Raw genomic sequence first — 18,219 nt, forward strand, 5'->3', positions numbered from 1 at the left:
AATGCCTCCTTTCTACACCCTCCAACTGTCATCGCTCCCGGCGATGGCACTGAGCGTCCAGCAAGCCCCCCTCCCGCATTCTCTCACTGCCAGGGTCACTATCTGTCCCAGGAATGCTGGCAGGAGGAATCTCTGCTAGCTGCTGTGCCTGTGAGAGATGAGCGCGCTCCTCTCCCACGGATTGCTGTTCCTCCTCAGAATCAGAACTGCTCTGGGGTTCTATCGGCTCAGTTTCCACCCTGACATCATCCCCGCTCCCATGAGACCCCCCCTCGTGCTCCTCCCCTGGGGCCCCGGATTTGTGGGGGTACAGCTGGTGGAAGCGCCTCAGCAGCAACAGAGCATGCACATTTTCCGCAGGTTCCCAGGATTGCTCATCTGGCCCGTACCCCTTCCAGTCCACTAGATATTGCAGGCGGCCGCGAGAAAGGCGGGAGTCCAGAATCTCCGCGACCTCAAACTCCTCCTCCCCCTCCACCAGCACTAGCGGCGGGGGGGAGCCGGCCGAGCGATGAGGGTCACCAGAAACCAGGGGGGACAGGAAGGACTGATGAAAAACAGGATGGATCTTCATGGAGGGAGGGAGAGCCAGGCGAAAAGCAACAGGGTTAATCTGGGCCGTAATCTAGAAAGGCCCCGTGCGGCGAGGCGCAAGCTTCCTTGCGGGCGAGTGAGTGGGGAGGTATTGGGTAGACAACCAAACCCAGTCTCCCAGTTGCAGAGATGGACCCGGCTGGCGCCGCCAGTCCGCAGAGGCCTTGTAGGCTGTCTTGGCTTGCTCGAGGGAGTCCCATAAGAGGTGGTGTACTGCTCGCAACTCCTCTAAAAAGTCATGGGCCGCCAAAACCAAAGAGGGAGCTAGGGTGGACGGGAAAGCCTTGGGGTGGTAACCAAAATTGGCAAAAAATGGAGTTTGGTGGGTGGAAGCATGGCAGGCATTGTTATAAGCAAATTCTGTGAGAGGCAGCAAGGAAAACCAGTCATCTTGCTGGTAACTGACATAACAGCGCAAATATTGCTCCAGAGTTGCATTGGTGCGCTCGGTCTGACCGTCCGTCTGTAGATGGTGGGCGGAGGAAAGACGGAGCGTCACATGGAGAAGTCCAAGTAGCTCCCTCCAGAAATAGGCAGTGAATTGGGCCCCCCTATCCAAAATGAGACCCTCGGGCCATCCGTGGAGCCGGAAAACATGTGCCAAAAAAAACTCCACCGTCTCCCTGTCTGTGGGCAACCCAGACCAGGGGATGAAATCTTAGAAAACAAATCCACCACCACCAGAATAGTGGTCTTACCATGTGAGCGAGGCAAGTCAGCGATGAAGTCAAGAGAGAGCAGTTTCCAAGGTCCTGAGGGGGTAGACAGGGGGTGAAGCAAGCCTGTGGGCTTGCCTCAGGGGGCCTTCGCCCGCTGGCAGGTTGGGCAGGAGGCGACATAGGTCTTGACATCCTGACACACATGAGGCCACCAAAAATCCCGCGTCACTCTGTGCAGGGTCTTGGCGAAGCCAAAATGCCCAGCGATGGGGGAGTCGAGGCACTGATGGAGGACCTCCTAGCGGAGGGGTCTAGAATGCACATAGACCCGGCCAGAATGGTAAAGCAGGCCACCATGCAAAGAGAAGGGGGTAGAGTGCGGGGGCAGAGGCTAGTCCCAATTCTTCCACTTTTGTGCGAATAAAAGCATCCTGAGCCTCTTCAGAGTGAATAAGCTCCTCCCAAGAGCGAGGCACCGCAGCTGCTGCCAGGCTCTGGGGGCAAAGAATCAGAGGGGGGGGGATTTCCCTCACCCCCTGGCTGGAGGTCCAGCTTACGAGAAAGAGCATCTGCTTGTAGATTGTGGAGGCCTTCACATGGCAAATCTTAAGGTGGAACCGGGGGGAAAAAAGCGACCACCTAATCTGCCGCTGGTTTAAGGCACGGGCTGTCTGAAGATGTTCCAGGTTGCGATGGTCGGTTCTAACTTCAACTGGGTGCTGTGCCCCCTCCAGCAGATGACGCCAGAGCTTGCACCGCCGGGTCCATGGCAACCTCCATTGGCAGTAGGAGAAGAGAGAGAGAGAGAAAAGAAAGAGGAAACGGGGACCAAGCTGTCAAGAGCGCCCTAGCGGCCTCTTTCAGTCTACTCCAATAGCTAACTCAAGACACAGACAAAAGGATTCTTTTCAAGGCTTTAATCCTTTTACAACTTAATGACTCTTTCAGATGCTAATCACCAGCGACTAAGCAAGGAGCAGCAGAGTAGCCTATGCTCCAGTTTAGGCAGTTGGTCCCCGTTTGAAGGAGAATCACGGGAAGACCCTGAACTTATGGGCTAGGGAGAGATCCTCCCTCTTTCCCTTGGGTCCTCGGGACGCGACCGTTGCTTGCGCGCCAAACGAGCACTATACCTCCTTTCCGCGCCCTCCATTTGTTGTCGCTCCCAGCGTCAAGCGTCCAGCAAGCCCCCCTCCCGCACTCTCTCGCTGCCAGGGTCACTATCAATCTCAGGAATGCTGGCAGGAGGAATCTCTGCCAGCTGCTGTGCCTGTGAGAGATGAGCGCGCTCCTCTCCCATGGATTGCTGTTCCTCCTCAGAATCAGAACTGCTCTGGGGTTTTATCGGTTCAGTTTCCACCCTGACAGTTGGCTGTTGTGGAAATTCGTTGATTCACCACTTCCCGCAGCAGCTCCAGCTCCCCTTCCCCCATTTTCCAAGAAGGCAGAGAGATTTTTTGGAAGCACAGGGGGCTGCAGTGCAGAGGAGGGCCTGGAAAACTTTCCTTACATTAACGTCCCTAAGTTATCTTAGGATCCTTCTGCGAAAACAGATAGGAGATCATGTATCACTGGAACTATAAACAGTTTGGGGAAGTTAAGGAGAGGAGAGGAAAAGCAAGCTACTAAACATGTCAAAGACAACCCTAGCTTTTTACTAACCTTTTTGTGTCTCCTTTTTGGACTTTTACCCAGTGCTCTATATGAGCCATGTTGTTTTTCCTTTGGGTCTGCTTATTTTGAGTTGGTCTGGGAACAACTCCTCGTTTATATAAACTGATGCCATTCTGCTCTACTGGGCCAGTACTTGTATTTAATGAATTGGAAAGTGTTCCATTCTTCTCGACAGGCTGAGCTGCTTGGGACCGAGACACACTTGCCTCTGGATTCAATGTGCCAACTTCCAACAGATATTTAGGTTTCTCCCTTTTTGATTCCACAGTGTTCTTCCTGAAAGCATAATGCTCGTCTTCTCTTGCTTTTCTCATCTCATCATGCTTATCATATGAAGAGCTTTCAGGTGATTTTCTGTAACTTCCTTTTGTATCAGTAGACTCTAGCTTTGCACAATCTTTGCAGACATCCACATGATTAGCTTGAGGAACAGCTTGCTGGTCTATTTTTCCTATTTCTCTAAAGAAAAAAAAAACATATGCTAAACGTCAACACTTTATTTTGATTGGATAAAAATTAAGTGAAGTTCTGATCAGATTTTCTAATATACTCAAACAATCTCTGGTGTTGCATTGCCTTAAAGGAGGTGTTCTTACCACATGAAGGAGTATTATCAAAGAGGACATCTCTTTGATGTGTGTGCAGAGGAAATAAAGTATGAATGCAGCCTCCTGCCATTTATTTTATTTCCCCTGTACTCTACATTTTTGTAAAAACACAGATTTAAAATTATTGCTTAAATATTCAATGTATACAATTAGAATACTCTTTAAGATTGGTTAATATTTAAGATTTTTTCTTTGCTGATGACTTTGCATTATGAAAATGTCATTTTTAATTATTACTTATTTATGGACTTTTCATACTATTGACTAGGCAAATTTCTAGATATGACCATGTTTTAATATGGCTTGAGTCATTGTACAAAATGAAACCATTCATGTCAATTATTAAAGTATCACTGTTCTCTAATAAGCAACAATGTTTTCTTTTAAACCTCCTCCTCCCCATATCATACAATAACCCTTTTAACAAGGGAGAAAGTGGAGTAGAGATGTCCAGTGTTGTCAAACAATGGCCATCAGCAAAATGGCTATGGTTACTTACTGGACAATAGGGATCTTTTGGTTTCAGAGTGAATCAGGCACTTTGTAGGACTGAGAGGGGAAGCAGCCAGGGCTAGCCAACTCATTATATTCAAAACATTTATATTCCACCTTTCAGAGGAAATAACACCCTCCCACAATGGCTTTCAAAAGGTAGGAAACAATAAAATACAAACAATAAACAATAAAATACCAACTCGCATAGAAATTCTATAAAACACTGAGTGAAACAAAAAGTTTTCAAGATCCCATTTAAACATAATTACTGAGGAGGCCACAGATACTTTTCTACGGACGGAATTTCCTAGACAACAACTACAAAGTCTGCTGCTTCCCACACTGGCCATTTTAAGGCCTAGAAGACTAAACAGCCCTTAAGCCAAATATCTCTACTTTCTATGCCTTCATATTTTGGAATAAAAGACAGATTGTAGGCAGTCAGAAAGTGCACAGAACAGGAATAATCTTGTAATGTTTAACAAAGGTGCTAGGATTTAACCATGTAGGTGCCCTACAAATCAATGCAGCAGAGCATTGAGGAAAAAAGCTGCTGATGTCACAGCTGCTCTTGTAGAATGGGCAAAAAACAACAACCCTGTAGATGGAGATCACTTTAGGCAGGAATAGGTTAGGGAAACACACGCCTTTAGCCATCTACTCAGAGTGGCATTAGAAACCTTCTGTCTCAAGGAAGCAAGATGGAATGAGACAAACAGAGTATCTGACTGCCAAAAAGTTTTGGTTCTGCCGATATAGGCCTTCAGGGCCCTTCTAGGAACAAGGGAATGCCATTTCTTTTCTGAGGGGGGAAAAGGGGAAGGACAAAAAGTGGGAAGAACTAGCTCTTGTTGACAATGAAAAGGAGACAGAACTTTAGGATGGAAAAAAGGAGTGAGTACAGAACACCACACTATCTTTATGGTGTTTATCCATAGAGAGGGGATTAAGTTCAAAGATCCTTCTGGTTGATGTTAGGGCCACCAAGAATAAAACCTTGAAAGAGAGCAGTCGGAGAGATACTGATTTCAGGGGCTTGAAGGGGGCCTTCTGAAGTGCTGGAAGTACTTTATGGAGCTCTCAGGAAGGGAAAGGGTGCACAGGAACTGTTTAAGAAAAGGATGAGAGCCTATGGACCTATCAGGGTTTTTTGACAAAAGAGAAGACAGTGTGGAAACATGATGCTTAAGCATATTAGGGTTGAGACTCATAGCCGAACAGTCTTGCAGAAATGCTAAAAGGTCTGAGATTCAGGCTTTCTGAGCTCCAAATCCTTTTCCTAGTACACCAAGTGGAGAATATCTTCCACGTACTCTGGTAAATTCTGTGGGTAGATGGTCTCCTAGAGGCCAATATAATCTCAATTACTGTGGGGGGGTGCTTTGGTGAAATGTTTCTGTTCAATCTCTAGACATGTAACTGAAGCCACACATGGTTTGAGTGAAGGAGATAACAGGTCGTCCCGCAGAGGGAGGGGTCATGGAGCAGCCACTGCCAGATTGATCAGGTCAGGAAACCAGGCTCTCCCTAGCCAAAAAAGGGAGCCATTTGGGTCTCGCCTTTTCTTCCTTCACCTCCACAGAACCCTGGACAGAAGAGGGAGCGGCGGAAAAGCATATAGAAGCCCAGTTGGCCATGGAGAAAACAGGGCATCCGTCATCTCCACTGCTGGAGATGCATAACGGGAGAAGAACCTGCTGTCCTGGTGACTGGCTTTTGATGCAAACAGATCCACCTGTCCTGAAGCAGGAGCCTATCTCTTCGAAGACTTCTGGGTGAAGCATCCATTCTCCTTGGTTTAGCCATTTTCTGCTTAGCCAGTTGGCCTAAGTATTCTCTCCCCAGCTTAGGTAGGGATGGCAGGGTATTCTGCCACAGACCCAAATGAGGCTGGATTCTTTTGAATCTGGCCTCTGGAATCCTCAGCAGAACAGATCACTCACCTCCGCCTCCCGAGGATTCCCTCTGGAATGGGAATCACCTACAATTTCACCAGCGATATGGAGGAGGTGTGCGTTGAATGTTGACAACATGAGGCCCAAAACCTTCATTAGAAGCATGAGGATGGCCGACTACTTGAAGCAAATCAATTTGACTGCAGCTTGAATTTTGGAGAACCTCTCTGGAGAGACAACCATGATCCCTACTTGTGTGTCTATTAAGGCCCCCAGGTGGAGTATTCTGTGCGAGGAGAGCAGATGACTCTTTTGATTGTTGACCAGAAAACTGAAGTTGTTGAGACATGCCAGGGTGACTTGCAAGTTGTCCATTGCCTGATGCTGAGAGGCTGAATGGATGAGAAGATTGTCGAGGTAAGGGTATACTGAGATCCCTTGCATATGAAGATGTGCCACCAAAGTGACCATGATCTTTGTAAATAGCCTGGGACCCAAAGCTAGGCCAAAAGGCATGGCACTGTATGGAAATGGGACCCCTTGAAGGCAAAATGGAGGTAGCATCAATGGTTGGGGAAGATAGGAGCATGGAGATAGGTTTCTCTGAGGTCCACTGAAGTCCTGAAGTCTCCTAGGCAAAAAGCTTTTTTGATGGCCAAAAGAGTCTCCATCTAGAACTAGCAGTAACAGATGAAGTGGTTGAGAACCTTGAGATTCAAGACAGCTCTGACAGACCCATCTTCCTTTGAGACTGTAAAGAAGTGAGAATAGAGCCCTAATCCCTTCTCTTCTAAAGGCAACGGTTCCACTCTTGCAATATCTAGTGGATAGCCAACTTGACCATCTCCCTCTTGGCTGGATTTGTTGGGGCCAGTGATGAGAAAAGAATAGCAGGGAATCAGAGAATCATAATAGAATAGTAGGGTTCGAAGGGGCCTACAAGACCATCAAGTCCAACCCCCTGCTCAATAGAGGTTAAGATGTCAGCTCCAGAGCCAGACCTGAGCGAAATCGCCAGGACCTAACGATTTGGGGTGATGGCCAGCCATTTCTCAGTATATCCGGCAAGATGACTGCCCACCAACAAAAGGTTGGTGTCAGAATTGGTGCCGGTATCCCCTTGACATGGTGAATGAGCCATATCTAGCAGAGAACTTCTGTTGGCCTTCATTTCCTCCTCAGGAATAAGCCCAAGCAGGACAGGAACCAAACATCTTTCGCTCGCCCAGAGGTTTTACAGAAATGAAATAGCTGGCTGGTTTGGTAAAGGTGAAAAGATCTCCTAAAGAAATGCCTTTCTTCCTTCTTTCTTGTCATGCCCATAGCCTTTTTCTTATCTTTTGATTTGACTAGGCCTTCTTTTAAAGCTTCATCTCCGAAGAGCTTGCCTCCAATGAAAGGCTCTGACACTAGGCCGGACTTCGAAGGAGCAGCAGCTTCCCAATGGCAAAGCCAAAGGAATCTCCTGGCAAACACATCAGCTACTAGGGATCTAGCAGAGAACTGAGCCACATCCAAAGAGGCACCAGCAATAAATGCTACCGCTCTAGAGACCTTGAGAAGGGTTTTACATAATCTGGCTGGATCATGAAGTGCCCCAACCAACACATCTTCCAACCACAGGAGGGAAGGTCTGGCAGAAACTGATGCTGAAGCTGTCACCCGAATAGACAGGGATTCTGCTTCATGGGCCTTCTTCAAACTAGTATCCCGCTTGCGCTCAACCATTCCCTTGATCTGCACATCTGTATCTTTTGTGTGAAGAGCACAATTCACCAGAGCTGCCACAGGTACATCAATAAGTAGGACTTTAATTTGATCCATAATAGGCTGTTCTAAAACATATTATTTATTAGCAACAGCGATGGATTCCTTGTGCGGCAAAGGAGAATCCAACTCACCTCTAATTACTTTTGGTATAAGAGAAGGCACCTTCACCACTTTGGTCTTGGGCTGAGGATCAGGACAGACAGCTGCCATCCTAGAAATAGAGGGTTGAGGAGCTTCCTCTGAAGGAATCAAATCTAAGGCTGCCATACATTTACATAGCAGGGGAAGATGATGGGAGTCCTGAAATAGGTGGTAGGAATCAGGCTCCTCGTGGTGGACTCACCACTCCACTCCTCTTCATCCAGGACAATTCAATCCGCACCATTCTCATCTGGGTTAGGACAGTCCAGATTTGGGTTGGACATTTTCTTTTTAACCTTCCCTTAAGCACATCATGAGGATATGGGGATATATCAACCCTGTCTCAAGCTGGAGCTGGAGCGGTGGCAGCGGCTGTAATATTAGGAGAGAGCCAGAGGACTGTGCATTTCTAGATGTAGCAGACGAAGAATGGAGCAGAGAAGGTGGAATTTCCAGAGATACTGAATCTCCCCAGATTGCTGCCTAATTGTAGGGGATTGACAGGGTTTTGGCGGGAAAAAGCAGTGGGCCTGGAGGATGGTGCCCCTGTTTCCACAGGTTAGTCTGTGAACCCCTGGAACTCCTCCAGGGAAGATTGCATTGAAAACAGACTGCCCAAATTCTCAGCCAAGTCTGCCTCTCTGTCATCAGAGAGATTTTCATCTGCCCTGTTTACATGCACAAGAGAAACCAGCATTGTGTAACTTGGCATAGAAGATTATGTTGGTCCCAAAGAATAAGAGGTACAAAATGATTTTCTACTGGAGTAATATTTGTTGGTACAAGAGAATGCAAGTTCTTGGTTATATATAAGCTCTAGTAAATAGAAAGATAGGACCAAATTGTTATTTATTCTGCATTTATAACCAACTCTGCTACTTGTGCAGCAAAGAATCCAACTTGCCAAGCCTCCAGCATAGGAGGAGTGGGAGGGAAGAGGAAGTATGTAGGGCACCTAGGGGCCAGTGTCTCTGGGCCACTTGCAGGTTCCACCTTCAGCTTGTGGATGTGGTTGGCTGGGATGGAGCAGAGGGTAGGATTTCACCCCTTGAGCATAAATATGGATTGGCTCTGGGACAGGGCCTAGTGTCGGTTTTGCATTCTCCCACCCCAGTGATATTGTTTGTGTTGTCATGTTAGTCCTTTCGCTATGGGCAGATTCAGTGCTTAGCACACTTTTTCCCCTATTTAATGCATCAGAGCTCTTCTTATACTGCAACACAGTCTATTGTACATGACCTGATACAAAGTTTTTACATATGGCATTCAGATCTAATAACTTAACATTAAAAGTTTAGGAGTATTTTTATGCAAAAGGTTCTTATTAATATCACACTGATATATGAAAGAAGTATGATTTAGTTAAAATGTAGGTAAATCCCTAAACTTGCCTCTTTGGTGATGAACATGTTTGCATAAGGGCAGATTGATTCATAGCCCGGATCCAGCCATTCATATCCTCTTGAGTATCTGCACTAAAGTAGTATGTGCGCATCCCTGAATGCTCTGCCTGAGAGCCAATAACAGAACTCTTATTATAGATATATGCCCTCATGCCTGTATGGACAGCCTGTAAAAGGAGAGAGAAAGAGAGATGGATTAGATAACTTTAAAGGTGAGAGGATATACAAATCTCCATGCTTATGAAAGTAGAGGGGCCATTTTTAGACACCACGTTAATGTACAGTGTTTCTAAGAAATCAGGGTGGCTGCTGTAGCTAAACAGAAAGTTATAGCACCAAAAACACCACAGTACAGCAACGTGCCATTCTGTAGTTTTTGCACTACGCACATATGTGATAGAGCACATTTGCGTCTTTTTTTCATACTACCATGATACCATTGCAGAATTTTATCTGACCTTTGTACCAGTAATTGCAACTTTTCATATTGTTTCTTTTACCTCATGCATTTCATTTACTGCAAGCACTACACAAAACAAGCTAACAGATGGTATATTTGCTCATTCCTTTGCTGAATTTACAAATGTGAATATATTTTGTAACAGAGCAATCCTATGTCCCTTAGACAGCATCCGGGGGACATACGATTGTTCAGTTTCCTGGGTCCGAGGTCAGAAACAAGGCTCTAACCTCAGAACCAAGAAACCACACTCCCCACCCCCTCCCCTTCATAGCTGGTGTGGAGAAAACCACGTCAGCTGCCTCCCCGCTCTCAGAAAATGGAGCGCGGAGATGGAGAAAAGGGGCCATTCCCAGAGGTGGGGAGGGGAGGAGACTGGGGTGGCAGCCATATGAGAAATCCTATGTCCACCCCAGCCTCCTTCCCTCCCCTTCCCCGAGGCCTCTATTAGACAGACAAAATTGCTGAAATCTAGCTAAAATGCAGAGCGGGAGGTATGAGGCATGAGGCACCTCCTGCTCTGCACTGGATACTCATGAGCCTCTGAATTCAGAGGCTTATGAGTACCCAGAGTGCATCCCACAGGATTGCACCCTACATCACTGTTGGAGAGATAATCTATAGAGAAGAAAAGTAGGCTACAAGTCTTATAATGCCATCTATTTTGTTTTACAAAGCCTTTTTCTAATTTTTAAAAGAAATACCTTCAATTTTTATTGTAGCATATATAGTTATTTTAAAAGCTTCGTTACAAAATTATTAGAGACTGATTGAACTTAGCAATAGTTTTGAGTTTATATCCAGTACAACTATGTTTCAGTAAGTTCATGAAACACTTAACTATACAAAACAATTATTTTTAAAAACCTAGAGAGAATGAATGACATAATCATTTTGGACCCAATACGTTGGGGTTACATTAGGAATAGTGTCCTGCTGCACTGGGTTTACAGGCCATGCTGCTAGTAGCCATAACATGCAAGGAAGCAGAGGGTAAAGTACAAAGACTTGGGAGGAAAAAAACAAACCAAGAACCTAGAATGAAAATTGCACAAAGTAAGTAAACCAAGTTATGCTTGTACAACATACAAGTCACGTTGACATGGACAAGGAAGGGACACACTTTAATGCCAGGACAAAAAAGCTCTTGTTGCAGACCTGCATCACAAAGCCTACACACAAACACATGATCCTGCACAGCCTCAGCATCAGGGAATACCACCAAAAGGGAAAGAGCATGGTTACATAAAGACAGGAAGCATGTTTCACTTGTAGGCTGGCAGCAGTAAAAGGTTCTGATATCAGGCATCCAAAGCAAGAAACCACACATAAAAGAATAATCCTCTGTAGCTTACTGAATAAAAACCAATGGTAACAAGAACATCCTGTCACTGTTGGCAAATTTCAAACACAAGAGCTTCAGCATTTGTATATGCATGAGCACAGGAACCTGAAAGCAGCCCAGTATCCTGTAATGTTCATCTATGTACTCAGGCCTAAGATCCCAACTGTTCTCCTCTGGGCTAAACTACATGTGATTTTAAACAGAGTTTCTCACCCATGTCAAATAGGCGTTTCAAGGGGGAGAATTTTCATCGAGACTGCAGCATGGGAGGAAAGGGTTAAATTCCCCTCTCTGCACACCACACAGTCCTGATCCTAAATGGAGCCCCCAGCATCTGCTTTTAACTGTTTAAAAAGATACATGCAACAACAAACTACACATTGATCCTGATTGGTTATTTTTTAATGTTTGCTTTTTGTTACTTGTTCAGCCATTGCTGCAATCATCTGGGCCAGTGCGTAAGGCAGCATCTAACACGGAAAAGTTCCAAGCTAACAGGGCGTCATTATACATAATCGAATGTAGAACAATACATGGAGACGTCTGTATGGTGCTACAGCAATATCCTGTCTTCACCAAAGCTGCACACAGAATCCACTCAAGATTTAAAAAAAATTAAGCTTTAAGTTCTGCTTTGCACATTGCAAGGTTCACAGACATGTACCTGCTATTCCTGAAGTATCTAAAGTAGCCTACTCTGAGGCTACACTCAAAAAGGGTGTTACAATTTAATTTGAGACACTGTGAACCCTCAGTGCTGACAAAAATACATCCTAACCACATTGTCATTGTTTCTGGGATTGCAACATACAGCGACACCAATTAGCAGACAGCATCTCACTTCTAGCACCTATATCTCCTCTAGGTTTCAACATGTGCAGCCATTGACTACCTTATTGGCTGTACTCACATGATTGGGGAAGAAAAATAAGCCATCGTCACTTATTTTCCTGCCTTGCATATGCTGGTCACTTGCTGTGTTGTTACCATAATTACCCTCACCAGGCATGGTTTGTCGTGTCATCTGAACCCAGCAAGGGTGCACAACAATTGTGGGTTACAAACCACCTCACAACCCTAGAACAAGCCATGGGTTCTGGGATGGTTTGTAAACCCACCCACCACAAACCCTCTCTGGGTTTGGCCAACGCAACAAACTGTACATGGTGAAGGTAATTATGGTAATGACGCAGCGCACAACTGGCATGCATGGGGCAGGAAAATAAGCTATGATGGCTTATTTTTCTTCTCCATTCATGTGAACCTAGTCATTGTGTCCAACATGCTTCCTGCATGAACACTGGTGAATTAAGGTACAGAACCAGGTCTACTGCTCCTGTGCCTGCTCCTCTCTAATGAAGGAACATATCCAAGCTCATATGACTGAATACTTGGTATACAAGGAGGTATCTTACAGCATGTCTTGAAGTGTGGGGGTCCTATATAGTACTGCGATTGAGTTGTTCTCTCGTTTGCCTGGTCAGTCTTTCTGTTTCACAGGAATGGAGTGCTTGAGTGATGTCTGCAAGAATCTAATTCTTTCCACTTTTGCTGGATATAATGTTTTATGTACTGGGGTAAAAACCTGGGACTTTTAGCATGTGTTTCACACCCATCACCTATCACTCTCCCCATATGTAGACACACTGGGCACCCCAAAAGCCCTAGGGAGAGAACAAGAGAAGATCCAGGGTGATGACTCCTGACTTATGAAACAAAATTGTGGGTTTTTTAGAAAGCCAAACATGGGCAGGGGGCTGTAGGGGGAGAATCAGGCTGCACTGAGCAGTTGGAGGATTTAAATGATGAGCAATGGTGGTATTCTTGCCAAGAAAACCCCATGGAACGTATCACAAGGCTAAAAGAGATGACGCCGGAAGATGAGCCCCTCAGGTCGGAAGGTGTCCAATATGCTACTGGGGAAGAGCAGAGGGTATTTCCAAGTAGCGCCAGAAAGAGTGAAGCGGCTGGGCCAAACCCGAAAGGACACTCAGCTGTGGATGTGTCTGGTGGTGAAAAGAAAATCCGATGCTGTAAAGAACAATACTGTTTAGGAACCTGGAATGTCAGATCAATGAATCAAGGTAAGCTGGAGGTGGTCAAACATGAGATGGCAAGATTGAACATCGACATCTTGGGAATCAGCGAACTAAAATGGACAGGCATGGGCGAATTTAATTCAGGTGACCATCATATCTACTATTGTGGGCAAGAATCCCTTAGAAGAAATGGAGTAGCACTCATAGTCAACAAAAGGGTGGGAAAAGCAGTACTGGGGTACAATCTTAAAAATGATAGAATGATCTCAGTACGAATCCAAGGCAAACCATTCAACATCACAGTAATTCAAGTCTATGCCCCAACCACCGATGCCGAAGAAGCTGAGGTTGATCGGTTCTATGAAGACCTACAACACCTTCTAGAACTAACACCAAAAAAAGATGTCCTCTTCATCATAGGGGATTGGAATGCTAAAGTAGGAAGTCAAGAAATCACCGGGATAACAGGCAGGCATGGCCTTGGTGTACAAAATGAAGCAGGACAAAAGCTAATAGAGTTTTGCCAAGAGAACATGCTGATCATAGCAAACACTCTTTTCCAACAGCACAAGAGGCGACTCTACACATGGACGTCACCAGATGGTCAATATCGAACTCAGATTGATTATGTCCTTTGCAGCCAAAGATGGAGAAGCTCCATACAGTCAGTAAAAACAAGACCTGGAGCTGACTGTGGCTCAGATCATGAGCTGCTTCTTGCAAAATTTCGGCTGAAATTGAAGAACGTAGGGAAAACCACTAAACCGTTCAGGTATGACCTAAATCATATCCCTGATGAATATACAGTGGAGGTGAGGAATAGATTTCAGGGATTAGACCTGATAGACAGAGTGCCTGAGGAACTATGGACGGAGGTCCGTAACATTGTTCAGGAGGCAGCAACAAAATCCGTCCCAAAGAAAAAGAAATGCAAGAAAGCCAAGTGGCTGTCTGATGAGGCTTTACAAGTAGCTAACGAAAGAAGGAAAGCGAAAAGCAAGGGAGAAAGGGGAAGATATACCCAACTGAATGCAGAGTTCCAGAGAATAGCAAGGAGAGACAAGAAGGCCTTCTTAAATGAACAATGCAAAGAAATCGAGGAAAACAACAGAATGGGAAAGACTAGAGATCTCTTCAAGAAAATTGGAGATCTCAAGGGAACGTTTTGTGCAAAGACGGGCATGATAAAGGACAAAGAAGGCAGGGACCTCACAGAAGCAGATGAGATTAAGAAGAGGTGGCAAGAATACACAGAAGAACTATACAGGAAAGATCTGAATGTCCCTGATAGCCATGATAGTGCGGTCACTGAACTTGAGCCGGACATCCTAGAGAGTGAAGTCAAGTGGGCCTTAGGAAGCATTAGTAACAACAAAGCTAGTGGAGATGACAGTATTCCAGCTGAGCTATTTAAAATCCTAAAAGATGATGCTGTTAAAGTGCTGCATTCAATATGCCAACAAATCTGGAACACTCAACAGTGGCCACAAGACTGGAAAAGGTCAGTTTACATTCCAATTCCAAAGAAGGGCAACGCCAAAGAGTGTTCAAACTACCGCACAATTGCACTCATTTCACATGCCAGCAAGGTGATGCTCAAAATCCTACAAGCTAGGCTTCAGCAGTATGCGAACCGAGAACTACCGGAAGTACAAGCTGGGTTTCGAAGAGGCAGAGGAACTAGAGATCAAATCGCCAACATTCGCTGCATCATGGAGAAAGCAAGAGAATTCCAGAAAAACGTCTATTTCTGCTTCATTGACTACGCTAAAGCCTTTGATTGTGTGGATCACAACAAACTGTGACAAATTCTTAAAGTGATGGGAGTACCAGACCACCTTACCTGTCTCCTGAGAAACCTGTACGAGGGTCAAGAAGCAACAGTAAGAACCAGACATGGAACAACCGATTGGTTCAAAATTGGGAAAGGAGTACGACAAGGCTGCATATTGTCACCCTGCTTATTTAATTTATATGCAGAGTACATCATGAGAAATGCCGGGTTGGATGAATCAGAGGTCGGAATTAAGATTGCCGGGAGAATTATCAACAACCTCCGATATGCAGACGATACCACCCTAATGGCAGAAAGCGAAGAGGATCTCAAGAGCCTCTTGTTGAGGGTGAAAGAGGAGAGTGCAAAAGCTGGTTTGAAACTCAACATTAAAAAAACTAAGATCATGTCATCTGGCCCTATCACTTCCTGGCATATAGAAGGGGAAGAAATGGAAGCAGTGACAGATTTTACTTTCTTGGGCTCCAAGATCACCGCAGATGCTGACTGTAGCCATGAAATTAAAAGACGCTTGCTCCTTGGGAGGAAAGCTATGGCCAACCTAGACAGCATAGTAAGAAGCAGAGACATCACCTTGCCGACAAAGGTCCGTCTAATCAAAGCTATGGTTTTCCCAGTAGTAATCTATGGCTGTGAGAGCTGGACTATAAGGAAGGCTGAGCGCTGAAGAATCGATGCCTTCGAACTGTGGTGCTGGAGAAGACTCTTACGAGTCCCCTGGACTGCAAGGAGGTCAAATCAGTCAATCCTAAAGGAAATCAACCCTGAGCGCTCATTGGAAGGACAGATAATGAAGCTGAAGCTCCAATATTTTGGCCACCTAATGCGAAGAGAAAACTCCCTGGAAAAGACCCTGATGCTGGGAAAGACTGAAGGCAAAAGGAGAAGGGGACGGCAGAGGATGAGATGGCTAGATAGCATCACGGATGCAATGAATATGAACTTGAGCATGCTCCGGGAAAGAGCGCAGGACAGGAAGGCCTGGCGTGCTATGGTCCATGGGGTCACGAAGAGTCGGACACGACTGAACGACTGAACAACAACAACAATGGTGGTTAAAGGCTGTTTGAAGTCACAAGGAGAGACAACATATCTATCAAAAGTGTGTGTGTGTGTGTGTGTGTGTGTAAAAAATGCCTCAAAATCCCCATCAGAACAGACTGGGGAAGGGAATAAAAGAGAGAGGATAGGAACAAAAGTTTCATTTCATTCAGCCAACTGCAGGAACTATATTTTGTGTGAGGTAGGCTGTGGTTTCTTATGTTTATTTCAATAGTTAACATATTTTTAAAAGGGGGAGTCAGAATATTATTATATCAGAATTACATGTGTCTATATTTCTGTACATGCACAAAGGAACAAATATAGGCCCTCCCCTTTTCTTTCACCTGTCAGAGGAAAAGATCAAAAGCTTCCACTTTTCTATTTTAAACTAACTAGAGACTTCCATTATGTCTCATGAGAGGAAGAAAAATAATATTAAGAGGTACACCTGGACAAACATTAGGGAAAAAGTTAAATGTTGTTGATAGTTGGTTTGATAATCCTAGAAATTTAAGAAGTGCAGCTAACTGCCCCTACCACAGTGTGAGAGAAAGAAAAGTTACAGACTGAACTAGAGACCAATTGCTATCACTACGTGGAAAACATGTAGCACCTTTATATAAGATAGGCAATAGCTCATAGGCAAGAATGAAAAGTTATACAAAGAAAGACAGGGAGCAAATTTATAACAGGAATAAATATGGCAACATTGGCTATCTAAGGAAATATGAAAAGCAAAAGTAAGGCACTGGCAGTTAAAAACTCAGAGATAAGTCCGAAAATAAATTGAGGGGGCTTAAATAAGGAAAAATAAAAGATGTATATTATTTTTAAGATGTATGAGAAAAAGTGCTGACAACTGTGCACTCAAAGGGACAGCTAGCCATTTAGACAGTTGCAAAAACTTAAAGAAAAGGAAGGGGTGTTTTTTTAATACAAATAAAAGGATGGTAGTGGAATGTCACAAAAAGGCTAGGAGCAAAATAGACAAACCACAACTATTTTCATGGGTCTCCATTTGTGAGTATCTAATTGTAAACTTTGGTTTAATGTCTGGGTTCAACTTTCAATTTATGTAGCAATTTATACAATTCCACTGCAGCATATACAGGCTACAGTTTGTATAGAGCCTCTTCTTCCTGCGGAGGGATTAGACTGAAGGATAATTTACAATTCTTGCCTGGTTTCAAAAACACAATGAAAGTTTTGGCAGCACAAAAGATATCTAAACTAGTGTGAAACCTCCTATAGGATTTCACCTACATATAATACTCAAATTGCTGAGTGTTACCAGACTACTAAAGCCTCATAAAAACAACAACCCCAATCCCTATATACACATGCAGACGTTTTCCAGTACCAAGTCTTTCCCCAGGATTGGAAAATTAGTATTTTTTGAAGTGCTTTCTTTTACAGAGGAGCACTGAAACTGAATAGTGGATATCCTTCATTTAAATTAACTTACAGAAAAGTAATTTTCATTTCTTTCAAAGTTCAACATATGCTTGACTGTTTTTACTACAATTATTTTGGCTACTGTTAACCTCTCCATTATGGACTGTTTAGGTAAACTGGATAAATTGTACTTTTGTTTGGGTTGTTGTTCTAATATTTGTGCTCTTTATTATAACCTGAAAGGGTCATATGACCATAATAAAAAATGACTGGTTGAACCTCTCCATTGTAACATGCTCCCTCCAAGAATGCGTCCGTGAGAAAGCCACACTCTCACTATAAAAGCAGAAGCAACTAATGTACACTGTTTCATTAACAATCTAGTTAAAATGGTAGTAGGCAGAACATTGCACATGTCCACATTCAACAGCTAAAGAAAGCATGCTTACAATATTTAAGTAAGCAACAAATGCAGTGTTATCAGGAAACCCTTGCCACTGGAAGGGCTATCACCAGCATGTATAACTGATTAAATAAAAAGTGCTGTCCAAATAAATGCCAGTTATCTCTTAGCAGCACACCGAACAAGCAACACAAACACATGTGATTGTAAGTGTGAGGACAATTAGTGAGAAGAAAACACAGATTTTTGTGGTCTTAAATTATGACTTTAATTATGACTTTACATTCTTCTAAAGCACAACAGTCTGAGATACAACACATAGACATTCACAGTAGGGATGAAAAAGTAATATTGGTACCTATTCATGCATTCAGATGCCCTTATTCTGGAAAGAGGGAGAAGGAAAGGCAGGCTCTCTCCCATATTGCACAGAAGGAGAAATGGAGAGCAAACCCCAAGAGCATAAAACAAGGACAAAAAGTTAAAAGATCAGGAATCC

The 18,219-nt window shown here is 44.3% G+C and overlaps 1 protein-coding gene across 1 annotated transcript in view; it reads right to left on the reverse strand.

The window, feature by feature from the left end:
* Positions 1–18,219, reverse strand: part of PLEKHA7 (pleckstrin homology domain containing A7) — a 297,172-nt gene that overhangs the window by 78,467 nt on the left and 200,486 nt on the right. The window contains exons 9-10 of the mRNA XM_084855029.1: positions 9,228–9,406; positions 2,916–3,386 (exon numbers count right to left, since the gene is read on the reverse strand). Of these exons, the coding sequence (XP_084711155.1) occupies positions 2,916–3,386; positions 9,228–9,406 (650 nt within the window). The remainder of the gene's footprint in view (positions 1–2,915; positions 3,387–9,227; positions 9,407–18,219) is intronic.

The sequence above is a fragment of the Heloderma suspectum genome, chromosome 1, assembly GCF_057233095.1.
Source record: "Heloderma suspectum isolate Gila_16-S chromosome 1, 16-S_ref, whole genome shotgun sequence".
NCBI lineage: Eukaryota > Metazoa > Chordata > Lepidosauria > Squamata > Helodermatidae > Heloderma > Heloderma suspectum.